The sequence below is a fragment of the Lathyrus oleraceus genome, chromosome 1 (assembly GCF_024323335.1).
Source record: "Lathyrus oleraceus cultivar Zhongwan6 chromosome 1, CAAS_Psat_ZW6_1.0, whole genome shotgun sequence".
Lineage (NCBI taxonomy): Eukaryota > Viridiplantae > Streptophyta > Magnoliopsida > Fabales > Fabaceae > Lathyrus > Lathyrus oleraceus.
The window spans coordinates 2,089,762-2,102,992 of NC_066579.1; the positions used below are offsets into that span (position 1 = coordinate 2,089,762).

Below are 13,231 nucleotides of genomic sequence, written 5' to 3' on the forward strand. Positions count from 1 at the left end.
AAGCTGAATCTCCATAGATAACAAGGTTTTTGATCCGCAAATCAATCGCCTCCTCAATACCCAAGATACAAGCTTCATATTCAGCCACATTGTTGGTGCATTCAAACGTTAGCCGGGCAGCAAAAGGAATGTGAGATCCTTTCGGCGTAACCAAAACAGCACCAACTCCACTACCATTCACATTAACGGCCCCATCAAACATCAGAATCCATTCGGACTCAGGGTCAGGCCCCTCCTCCGGGATCGGTTCCTCACAATCTTTCGATTTGAGAAACATGATATCCTCATCAGGGAACTCAAACTTCATCGATTGATAATCCTCAATGGGTTGCTGGGCGAGGTAATCAGACAATACACTCCCCTTTATTGCTTTTTGAGAGGTGTACTGAATATCGTATTCAGTCAAAATCATTTGCCATCTCGCAACCCGTCCGGTCAATGTTGGCTTCTCAAATATATACTTGATCGGATCCATCTTGGAAATCAACAAAGTGGTATGAACCAGCATATACTATCTCAGTCGACGAGCAGCCCATACCAAAGCGCATCAAGTTTTCTCGAGTAGTGAATATCTTGTTTCACAGTCGGTAAACTTTTTGCTAAGGTAGTAAATTGCATGCTCTTTTCGACCAGACTCGTCATGCTGCCCCAGTACACACCCCATAGACCCCTCGAGGACTGTCAAGTACATAATTAACGGTCGTCCCTCCACAGGAGGCATCAAAATCGGAGGCTCCTGCAAATATTCTTTTATCTTTTCAAATGTCGCTTGGCAATCATTATTCCACCTGACCGTTTGATCTTTTCTCAACAACTTGAATATGAGTTCGCACGTGGATGTTAGATGAGATATGAACCGTGAAATGTAGTTCAATCTACCTAAGAAACCACAAACCTCTTTCTCTGTTCTCGGTTCAGGCATTTCTTGTATTGCTTTTACTTTAGCAGGATCAACCTCGATTCCCCTTTCGCTTACAATAAACCCCAACAACTTACCGGACCGCACTCCGAAAGTGCACTTATTCGGATTCAACCTCAGTCTGAATTGTCTCAACCGGTCAAACAACTTGGCCAGATCTACCAGATGCCCCTCTTTTGTTTGGGACTTTGCTATTATGTCATCGATATAGCATTCAATTTCATGATGAATCATATCATGAAACAAAGTCACCATAGCTCTTTGATACGTAGCACCGGCGTTCTTGAGACCGAATGGCATCACCTTATAGCAGAAAGTGCCCCGCGGTGTGATGAACGTTGTTTTCTCCATATCATTTGGCGACATTTTGATTTGATTATAGCCAGAAAAGCCATCCATGAAGAAAAACACCGAGAATTGAGTTGTATTATCTACCAACACATCGATGTGAGGTAATGGGAAATCATCCTTCGGGCTAGCTCTGTTCAAATCCCGGTAGTCCACACACATCCTCACCTTTCCATCCTTCTTCGGTACCGGCACAATGTTCGCGACCCAAGGCGGATAATTAGTGACAGCTAGGAAACCAGCATCCAACTGCTTCTGTACTTCCTCTTTAATTTTCATGGCCATCTCGGGTCGAGTTCTGCGTAACTTCTGCTTCATTGGAGGACAATCTGCTCTCAATGGTAACCTGTGCACAACGATATCGGTATCCAACCCTGGCATATCTTGATAGGACCAGGCGAAGATATCAACATACTCTTTCAACAAGGCTACCATTCTGCTCTTGACATTCACCTCCAAAGCGGCCCCAACTTTCACTTCCTTTCTAACCTCCTCGGTACCCAGATTCACAATCTCGACTTGCTCCTCACTACGCCAAAAAGGTTTTTTAACAGCGCATCTTAGACAGCGCTTTTAAAAGAAAGCGCTGTCTAAGGTTAAGATAAAAATAAAACACGGAAAATGTTCTAAAAAAATAATGAAAGCGCTGTCTAAGGGGGGGTCTTAGACAGCGCTTTTAGAAAGCGCTGTCTAAGACCCCCCCTTAGACAGCGCTTTTAGAAAGCACTTTTAAATATAGACCTTAGTCAGCGCTTTTGAGAAAGCGTTGTTTAAAGTCTTTCAATTAAAAAAAAAATTAAAACCAAAAGCGCTGTCTAAGGTGGGGGTTTAGAAAGCGCTTTTGGAAAGCGCTGTCTAAGGCATATCTTAGAAAGCGCTTTCCACAAAAGCGCTGTCTAAGGTCTAATTAAAATTAAATTTCAGACTTCTATTTTCGTTCTCAGTGCTTTTTGTTTTCCCTCCTGCGATTAAACCCCTCCAGCGAACCCTAACAGCGAACGAGAATACATTGTAATCATTCGGTTTCAATACCAGAAAGTGTTTGAAGAATCGGTTTCAGAATGTCATTTCTACTGCGGTATGTTCTTCATTTCTGCATTTTTTCATTTCTGATTCAGTTCGTCATTTCTACTGCGTTTTGTTCGTCATTTCTTAACATTTTCATTCATTTGGTTTCAGGCATTGCAAGTGTTTTTGACAATGTTAGGGATAATCCTGATGGGTTTAGTGTGTGGTATGTTATATAATATACTTTCTCTCTTGATATAATTATATGATACTTTTGGTTTTTTTTCCCGATTTTATCTTATCTGTGATAGCTATTGAATTTCACCCTCAATCATGTATTTGGTGTTGGTTTCTTGTTTACTAACTACCATTTTATTTGATATTTCAGAATATTGAAAGGTTTTAATTGTTGATTCTGGTCTGGGTATATAGTCAGCTTATGAAGTTTTAGTTCAAGTTTTCAAATATATAGAGCCATGAGTTTTGTTTTTCGAGGAGCAAGAGGTGATATAGAAAATGGGTTTCCAGGATTTATGCCTGCGAGGTGTGCATTGGTATGTACTGCCTGCATCAATTATTATTTGCATAAATGTGTTATTATATCTAAAAAATTTGATGCTTTATTGTTTCTTTGATTTATGTTTAATGAATAAAGTGTTGTTTTGTACTGATTTCAATCTTTTCTTCAGGGTGTTCATGCAGCACGTCCTAGTAATTCCAACTCACTCACTTTTCTCGTAACAGGTATGTCTTCAAATTAAGTTTCTTTTATAATTTGTTGTGTAGATAATTTGCATTTTTATATTTTCTCCAATGTTCCATTCACAACTTAATCCGTATATATTTCAGTTCTCCTGTTATTCATGATACTGAACTCCCACCAGATGTCACCAAATTTTCTGGTAAGGTCTTATGTATCTAAACAAAGCATATAAATTTCATCTAAAAAAATATGAACTTGTTAATATCGTTTATGATTTATGAGGTTTTCTGTTTGTAGCTCTGGCTAGTGCTTGGTGTTTTTTTGATGGCTACAATGCTAAGGATGTATGCGACATGTCAACAGCTTCAAGCCCAGGCCCAAGCTCATGCAGCAGCAGCCAGTGGCCTTCTTGGCCACACAGAACTACGGTTGCATATGCCTCCATCGATAGCACTTGCAAGCCGAGGGCGTCTGCAGGGTCTCAGACTTCAGCTGGCACTTCTTGATCGGGAGTTTGATGATCTAGGTTTGTTTGTTCTTTTCATAGTATAAATTCTTACTCTGTTTCACAATAAATTTTTTACAACCTTTTGAAATTAAAAAATATTGTAGTTAATTTATGTGTTCACTACTCTTCAGGTGTATTATATAATAATATTCCTAATTCGTTTTATTTTTCCTTTTCCAATTTTAGATTATGAAACTTTAAGAGCTCTGGATTCGGATAATGTTTCTACTGCACCTTCTATGACTGAAGAAGAGATAAATGCTCTTCCAGTTCACAAATACAGGTTTTCTGTTCCCCAAAAGTAAGTGATCAGTCCGATCAGTTGTTATATATTCCCTTAAATTATTGTATGCTTAAACTATTCAATGACTTTTTACCATTCGAAATTATTTAATTTAATGCATTGATATAGATTAATGTTACATATACTTTTAAATTATATGAAAATAAGATCCCATTTGAATATTTGATGCAACTAATGAAGACAATGGGGAGCTTCTACCTATAATTAACAGTTGGTAAAATAAAATGCATGATAATGCATTTTTATATGGGTTTATATTAATAGTGTAGGAATGCTAAAGTATTACAGAAGCCAAGTTGCCAACATGTATGCACGCACACACACTTTTACTACTTTATTCATAAATTTATGAAGTCTACTTTATTCGATTTTCTTGGAAATTTCCTGGTGGTACAGGAAAGAGATGACAATCCTTTAATGGATATTACATGATGAGTTAAAAATAAATAGCACATTTATCATTGTTGGGCTTGGGACTTTGAAAATCTATGCCATTATATTATTTTCTTGAATATCTTTTTATCATTTTTATAGACCATTATGGCTATATATAGACCACCATCTCTGACATTGTCTGGTGAATTTTCCACCAGTTGATGTTCCCATAAGGGAGATAAATAGCAAAATGATGAGTATACAACATCGATTATTTTCCTTACTATCAAATTACTATATTTTCATTTGGAGTGACGGCAGGTTTGCATGATTAATTTCTTTTTGTTTCTAGCAGAAAACGCAGGATAATTCAAAGGCGACTGGAAACTCAAAAGCCTCAGATGATGATCTCACCTGCAGTGTATGCTTGGAGCAGGTTAATGTTGGAGATGTACTTCGTAGCTTGCCATGCCTGCATCAGGTGTGTTTAGCTGGTCTGCATTGTTACATTTTAGCAAATAGTTTGTTTTCTATTTGTTTGATGATATATCCTGCCAGTTCACTTAGTCATCTCAGCTAATGTTCATCTAAGTCACTAATATATGCAAGAAGTCAAATCATGTATTTTGTGTGCGTTGACACTCATTCTGAATTCCGGAGTGTTGGCACCTAGATTTTACCAAGGGTGGAAAAATGCACGTGCTCTCTTGCGCCCACACACACTTAAAAGCCAATAGTCACTTTGAACTTAATAGAAAGAAGATCAAGCTTTTTATGTCATGTTTTAATCTTCATTTCTGTTATAAAATTTTAATGAAAAAAGTGTAGTTGAAATCCTTTAAAATTTTAGCTACAGTTGAAATTGGATGTGCAAGATATTGACTTTTTGTTAGCATTGCCTTTGTTTTGAAAAGTATTTTTCTTTGGATGTTCCATCACGAGCTTGAGTTTATCATTGAGAAAATGCATCTTTGATGTAGTTGAACATTTATTGTGGAATATTCTCCAGTTTTAAATTTATAAACTGATTTTAGTAGTTAGGTATGTTGAAAACCTTTTATATTCTCCCCCACCCCAAAAGCTTCAAAAAATTTCTTATACCTTAGACAGTACAAAAGCGTTGTCTAAGGGGGGGATTAGAAAGCGCTTTAGGCAAAAGCTCTGTCTAAGGGGGGGGGGGGGGGGGGGGGGGGGGGGCTTAGACAGCGCTTTTTGAAAAGCGCTGTCTAAGGTATACCTAAAAAAATTAAAATAGGAGGGTCTTAGAAAGCGCTTTTGGCCAAAGCGCTGTCTAAGGGGGTGGGGCTTAGACAGCGCTTTTCAAAAGCGCTTTCTAAGGTATACCTAAAAAATTTAAAATAAGAGGGTCTTATAAAGCACTTTTGGCCAAAGCGCTGTCTAAGGGGGGGGGGGGGCTTAGACAGCGCTTTTAAGATTTAAAAAAGCGCTGTCTAAACCTTTAGCAGCGGAGGTTTAGACAGCGCTTTAAAGCGCTGTCTAAGGCTAAAAAAAGCGCTGTCTAAGGTCTTGTTTGTTGTAGTGCCTCGTGGGGTTGAATCACCTTCTCCTCTTGTTTCAACAACCTGGCTAATTCTTCCGGCAGTTCACAATCTTCTTCGCCTTCTTCTTCGGCATGATAGATCGGATTGTCGAAGTCATATGAGGGTGTAACAGGATTGTTATCAATGAGATCCGGAGAATGATCGCATCTGCATGAATGTTGATTCATGCATTGCTTTAGAGCCGGAACGAAGCAAATTAAAAGGAAAATGAAGACAAACATTGCCATTTTTATTTTTTTTATTAAACTGCAAAAATAAATGAAAAACAGGGAACACCGCTTTTAATGTAAAAAAAACATCCTTTTATTGATGATGCAATCATTGCAAAATGAAACACATGAGGTGGCCCTTACAATGAACCATTACGTTTTGGGCAAAACGTATGGCTTTCATGCAGACAGAATTGAAAAAAAGAAATATTACTCTTCACGCAGAGTGACAGTGATGATCTTTTCGGCCTTCCAGTTCTGGATCTCCTTCCCTGGTACGCACGGTTTTATCCACGAGTCCAGCTCCCAGTCACTGTCAGTCCCCTCACCCACCGCACAGACATGATCTGGATCTAGCATTCCAGCACTGGTGAACGTGAACGGCTGACGACGTCCTCTGCTCTATCCAGACGAGCCTCGGCCCGGCTGATAACCAACCCCAAACTTGTCTTCCTTTGCCGCGATGTTTATCATTCTTCCCCAACCTGGGGCTTCTCCACTCTTCACCACCTCAGCGGCCTGTTTGTAAGAAGAAATGGACGGCTTCTTCTCTTCTTTAGCAAAGATGGCATTCTCCACCTTGACGGTTTCGAACGCCTGGCTTGGTGTTTCCCATATTTCACCATCCATTTCTACATACTTGAACGATGACAAGTGGCTGACAAAGATGTCCTCCTCCCCGCAAACTGTTACGACCTGCCCGTCCCAGATATACTTTAATTTCTGGTGCAAAGTCGAAGTCACTGCCCCAGCAGCGTGTATCCATGGTCGACCCAACAAGCAACTGTATGCCGGCTGAATATCCATGACATAAAACACAGACTTAAACACCTCGGGCCCGATCTTCACAGGGAGCTCCACTTCCCCAAACACAGCCCTTTTAGAGCCATCAAATGCTCTAACTACCAGGTCAGTGGGCCTTAACACTACTCCTTCGCAATCCAGCTTTGCTAGAGCCTTCTTTGGCAACACATTGAGTGACGAGCCGGTATCCACCAAAACGTGCGAGAGCACTGCTCCTTTACACTCCATTGAGATGTGTAATGCCTTATTATGATTACGCCCGTCTACAGTAAGATCAAGATCAGTGAAACCCAGCCCATGGCTGGCATTGACATTAGACACCACTGTCTCTAGCTGATTGATCGTTATCTCCTGCGGGACATAGGCTCTCTTTAATATTTTCAACAAAGCCTCTTTATGCCCTTCGGAGCTTAACATCAATGATAGGATTGAAATCTTAGACGGAGTCTGTTGCAGATGGTCAACAAGCTTATACTCAGACTTCTTGATGATCCTCAGAAACTCCTCGGCTTCATCATTAAGTTCTTTTTCCGACCCAATAGGCGCCGGTGTCGCTACAGGAGTACCCTCACTCACCATCTGCTTCCCTCTTGCCCTGGCTAAAGCCTCGACCTTATCTTTCTTTTCTTTTTCTGCCTCCCCACTCCTCAACGTGTCGGGCACAAACAACCTTCCGCTGCGAGTGAAACCACTAGGTCCGGCATTATCCACCTTTGAAACGGTGGTTTCACCTGCAGCCTGTTCCTCCTGCTTCTCTCTATTGCAAAATACCTCCCCACCATAATCCCACGGCACATCATCATCGTTTTCATATGGAATGGGCCCCGGTACCGTGATGGTAACGGGAGCTGCATCTGCCAGTGCTGACAAGTCGATCGGATCAAAATAGATGGTTATAGTAGAAACGTCCTCCCTCTCCAAACCAATTTTCTCAAACTTGAGACTACCATCATCCATCATCCTCTGGACATCCTCCCTCAATAAAACACACCCATTGGTAGTGACAGTGCAAGCAACACAATGATCATCGCAACCCGGAAAGACCCCATTCCTCAAGAACTGTCTCTTGACCTCAGCCAATGGAGTCCTTAACTGATCCACGTTCATCAGCCCAGTTCTCCTCTTACCCTCCAAAATTGCATTCACCCCCATCTGACCATGCGTCGGCATGGGATTAGCATTAACATTTGGAGATGGAGCAAAATTGATGGCCTTGGAGTCTACCAGATCTTGGACCACATGTTTGAAAGCTTTACAATTCTCCACATTGTGTCCAGGGGCACCAGAATGGAATTCGCACTTGGTGTTCTCATCATAGTTTGCAGGCCTCTGATCCGGTCTCAACGGAGCCAATGTTCTCAACTGAACCAACCCCAGATCTTTCAACTTCTTCAGCAGAAATGAATATGTCACAGGCGGCCTATCAAAATAATGATCAGTCATTCTCCCTCTCACTTGATACCCGACCCGTTGTGTTCTCTGTTGAAACGGTTGTCGTTGCTGTGACTGTTGTTGTTGTTGTTGTTGTTGTGCAGGTTGATTATCAGCAGGAATTGTTACTGCAGTTGTGTGCTAGTAGTAACGATCCCTACCATGTCCTCTCTGGGCATACACAACACTCGTGTCACCCTCCTTCTTACGCTGACCATTACCAAATGGCTTCTTCGACCCAGAAGACGAAGCACTACCCTGTATCTTCCCCATCTTCAGCCAGCTTTCAATTCTCTCCCCTGCCACCACAATGTCTGTAAAACCAGTGACGGGACAACCCACCATTCTCTAAGCAAAAGTCCCCTGAAAGGTACCCATGAACAGATCAGACATCTCTTGATCCACCAACGGTGGTTGTACTCTGGAAGCCAACTCCCTCCACCTTTGTGCATATTCTTTAAACCCCTCATTCGGCTTCTGAGACATACCCTGCAGCTGGGTACGGCTAGGAGCCATGTCAGCATTGAACTGGTACTGCTTAAAGAAAGCTTCCCCCAAATCCTGCCAGCTTTTGATATCCGATGATCTCAACTTGGTATACCACTCCAGAGACCCACCAGACAGGCTGTCCTGGAAGAAGTACATCCAGAGCTTCTGATCCATAGTATAGGCAGATATTTTTTGGACAAAAGCCTTGAGATGAGTTTCTGGGCAAGAACTCCCATTATATTTATCAAACATGGGCACTTTAAACTTCTGTGGGATCACAATCCCCTCAACCAGCCCCATATTCGTCATGTTGATAGCCCCAGGAGTAGCATGGCTTTCCAGAGCCCTGATCTTCTCTGCTAGTACCTAAATCTCTTTGTTTGGTGGCTGAATACCGTACTGACCAAACTGTTCATTCAGCACCGAGAACTGATCTTCTTCTTTATCCTCCATGGCCCCAAAGAAAGGAGGAAACTGATTATCCTTCAGATTGCCTGCAGGACCTAGCCCTCCGCCTGCAGCAAAACCAAAACCTCCACCGTTGTTGATCACTACACCAGCAGTAGTTGCCTTCCTTCTGGGATCACCACCATCCCTAGAACCACCAAGACCATTGTTGGAAACACCCTCTAGATTATTACCACTGTTGGCAGCAGAAGCCCGCTCAAGCTTCTCCACTTTCTCAACAAGTGCCTTATGCCCCAAGGCGAACCCTTGCATGACGTTGATCAACTCTCCCATCTTCTTTTTCAACTCGAGAATATCTGCGTTGGGTAAATCCATCAGTTTGGATTTGTTGCGCCTGGTAGGGTATCTGTGCGGACGTGCTACGTGTAAAGGAATGATTCTATGTGCGCGAGCAATGATTCCTGAAACAACCAAACACGTTAGAAACCGACACTTGCAAAATAGAAGACAAGTTATTATGATTCATGCATGAATGCAATGCCTATCCACATGAGAGACACTCTGTCTTTCGATCCTGGTTTCATCGAGACAGATAATAATCCGACAGCAACATTCTGACATCAATCACCGGGTTTCACCATACAGATCAGAGAGTTATGACTTAGAAAAGATATCACCTGACCATGTGTGTGTTATGTGAGTGTGCACAGAAAAGCAAATAAAGCTTGAAGATCAATCATTGAATGACAATAACCACTGTATATCAAAAGTGCACAACACGTGCAAGAGTCATACATCAGGCTTGATACAAATCAAGTTTACAATTCTCCAGAATCAGAAAGAAAATACAAGCAAGTGAATTCCGTCAACATGCCTGACGGTAATCCACACATGATAACACTGCAATAGAAGCTATACTGAAGAAGGTCCCACATAAGGATCTGCATCATCAACCATCCTGGTAAACTTCACGGCAAACCTGAGCTCAGTGTTCTCCTGCTGAAGTCTTCCCACCTCCTTCTGATGAATCTTCATCTGTCGGAAATAATGATCCCTCTCAGCCAGATAATGATCTCTCTCGGCCATAATCTTCGCTTGCTCTCCTTCCTTAACCTTCAACTTTGCTTCCCAGTCTACGGTAAGGACTTTGGCTCTAGCTTCCCTCTGAGTCTTCACAAGGATTTGTCTTCTCTTCTCATCTTCAATGACCTTCAAAGCTCTAGCCAACTTCTCCTTGGTAATGTCGTGCTCCTTTGTAGATGATTCTAAAGCTTGGCTGATCTTGCAATAATAAGCGGTGTCTATCTCAAAACGCTTCACCACAAGAGCATGTCTCTTAGCCTGGTCTTCTGTTTTCCCCTTGATTTCCTGATTAGCCATTTGAATTCTAGCAACACTCATCTCCAACTCAGTCTTCTCTGCTTGCAGCTGATCCCTCTCCCTTTTCATCTCCAGGAACTCTTCCATACTGATATAAGAACATGGCCCCTCAATCAAAGGATACCAAGGATCACCCCCAGAAAATGGTAGATGCGTGAGCTCAATCCTCTTTCTGAGCCAATCATCAAACGGAGGAAAAGACCTACTATTAACCCTACCAAAAGGAACCTTTCCCTTCCTCTGAATGTCGCGCCATGCATCAGACACTTGCCTCAACAATGTCTGATTACCCTCAGCCGGGAAGTAGAAAGACTCCTGAATCTCACGCTCAAGGGGAGGAACCTCCATAGCAAACCCCATTTGTCTCTTAAGAAGCACCGGGTTGTAATTAATACAACATTGAACTCCTATAAGAGGCACATTGGGAAAACTCCCGCAACTGTAAATGAAGTCTCGTCCAGCCATACCATTGTGAGTCCAAGCTATGTCCTTGGCTCGCAAACCCATCAACTTGATTGACCATTTGGCAGTATGATCCAGAAAGACAAAGGCACCTCTGGAAGGCAAATATCCCATGAACCATTTGTATAACAACTGAGCACAACATCTAATCAATCCCCCACGCCGCTTCTCATTTCGATTATGGACCGAGTAATAAACTTCCCCAACCAAAGTAGGAATAGGATTCCTCTGCACAAACACTCGGATGGCGTTAATGTCTACAAAGTTCTTCTGATTAGGGAACAAGATGATTCCATAAATGCTCACAGCAAGCAGAGCACGGACATCCTTCCAATCACCCAAAACAGCATGCTCCTTGGCTTTAGCCTCCAAGAAACTCAGATGAAAACCGGGCAACCTTCCCTTCTCCTTCAAACCTCCCTTAGTCACTTCGGGGCTCAAATAAAGAGCACGAGAGATCTCACCAACATCGGGTTCTTCCTTAGTAGCATAGAAAGGAACCTAGTTTCTGATCTGAATACCCAGGATACTTGCATAGTCCTCCAACAAAGGTCCCAACAAGTAATCTGGGAAGACAAAGCATCTCAAACCAGGATCACAAAACTGGAGAAAAGTGTGGATGGCACTCCTATCCCCATCTGTAAGCCTGAAAACCATCTTCAAAATACCACCATAAGTCTCACGAAACATCCCCACACGGTCAGGCGTAATCAATGATATCATATCTTTCAGCACACCAATCTCTAGATCAAAGAAACTGTAGACAACATCGTCTTTCAAGCCAGTCCTCATATCTGGAACAAAGAAGTCTCTCGACCAGGATCTCAATCAAGAATGTCCCCTGCATATGGATAAACATGAGTTATATGCGGATAAATGCAAAATGTGAATGATGCAGATGCATGAATGCAATGCACTGTGCCATCCTCCAAGTCATCTGAATATCAACTGTACTGGATTCCGGTCTCTGAACGGATCACAGCCATCTGAGGACCTGAGTAGCCATAACTCCAACCCGGGGTTCCGAAATAAACGGGACCAAAGGATATATCACCATCATCACAGGAAAGCCACTGATCTGATAACAACAAGATCCTCTGAACAAGCAACCCCAAATTCAACCCGGGGATCCGAAATAAATGGAACCCGCTGATAAATACCACGGACAGAACTCCGGCGTCTCAGAAATAAATATCCATAAATCCGACTGAACCAGAATCACCATCAAATAGTCACCAACAGAACTTGTGCTGTAAGAATCAACCATCCCCTCACAGGTGAATTCTAATAAGGTCATCCTAAGGCGGATAATGGTTTCGACAATCGGACAAGATACTCAACGGGTTTGCCCTTTCGGGTGTGCCGTTGCAGCTCTCATAAGATCATCTAAACCAAAGATCCGGGAAAGAACGATCACCGAAGTCAACAGCTCAAAAGAGGTAACCCAACCATAGTGGATACTCCACAAGGGTGAGCTCTCTCAAAAGAACCTCGTCCGGCTGTGGTATGTCACGTTGCCAAAAACATGTTGACCTAACATGAGAGGCAACATGAGACCACGCTAATCCTAGGTGTATACTCGGGCCTGGGTTTTAGCCCCACTCAGAACACCCACCCCAAATCATAGGAACCAAACCTGTCCAAAATCCAGCACAGTGATAATATGATGCATGCAAACATATATGCAAATATATACAATCACAGTATAATAATCACAAATGCAATAAATAAAGCAATACAAGCAACCAAAACTACCCTAAAGAGCGCTAGGATTGACTCGCTTAGGGAAAATGGACCAGCAAAAGGTCAACTTTATGTCCCCAGTGGAGTCGCCAGCTGTCGCAACGCGAAAAACAACCGGTGGAAAAGAAACATGTTTACAAAGCTGCCATCGACACTATTCATCCTATGACGGAAAGGGAGCGCAGGACTAACCTAAGAAAGGGAAAATGAACGGTCTTACGACCAGAGATTGCAAGGTACGGGAGTCGGTTACGCAAGGGGAAGGTATTAGCACCCCTCACGTCCTTCGTACTCGACGGGATCCACGCTCAAAAGAATAGGAAAAGGTTGCTAATAAACTGCTCAAAGAAATGCATGCACTGGAATAATAAAACAGGTGAAGGAAGATGGAGGAAGGGGACTCGGCAGGATGTCGCATCCTGGGCCTATGTAGTTTGTCAGAAACAAACATCAGAGTCAACGTAGTTCGGGGAAATGGGGAACATGCTCGCTAGGATATCGCATCCCATGCCTACGTATCTTCTCTATCCAAAGTAAGAATCAGAGCACTCGTAGCTCGGCTAACGCACGCCGAAACA

The 13,231-nt window shown here is 42.5% G+C and overlaps 1 protein-coding gene across 1 annotated transcript; it reads left to right on the forward strand.

The window, feature by feature from the left end:
- The first annotated feature begins 2,751 nt into the window (after positions 1-2,751).
- On the forward strand, positions 2,752-4,222 carry LOC127086504 (E3 ubiquitin-protein ligase SDIR1). Its single transcript, XM_051027281.1, has 7 exons — positions 2,752-2,829; positions 2,965-3,019; positions 3,125-3,177; positions 3,276-3,504; positions 3,673-3,787; positions 4,060-4,096; positions 4,187-4,222. The coding sequence occupies exons 1-7, from the start codon at positions 2,752-2,754 to the stop codon at positions 4,220-4,222; spliced, it is 603 nt and encodes a 200-aa protein (XP_050883238.1).
- Positions 4,223-13,231: the final 9,009 nt, after the last annotated feature.

Bases quoted from the DNA above. Each gene is read 5' to 3' on its own strand.
- LOC127086504 (XM_051027281.1), top strand. From the start codon at position 2,752: ATGAGTTTTGTTTTTCGAGGAGCAAGAGGTGATATAGAAAATGGGTTT. The intron at 3,505-3,672 runs GTTTGTTTGTTC...TTCCAATTTTAG, and splicing joins TCGGGAGTTTGATGATCTAG to ATTATGAAACTTTAAGAGCT. The intron at 3,788-4,059 runs GTAAGTGATCAG...TTAATAGTGTAG, and splicing joins AGGTTTTCTGTTCCCCAAAA to GAATGCTAAAGTATTACAGA.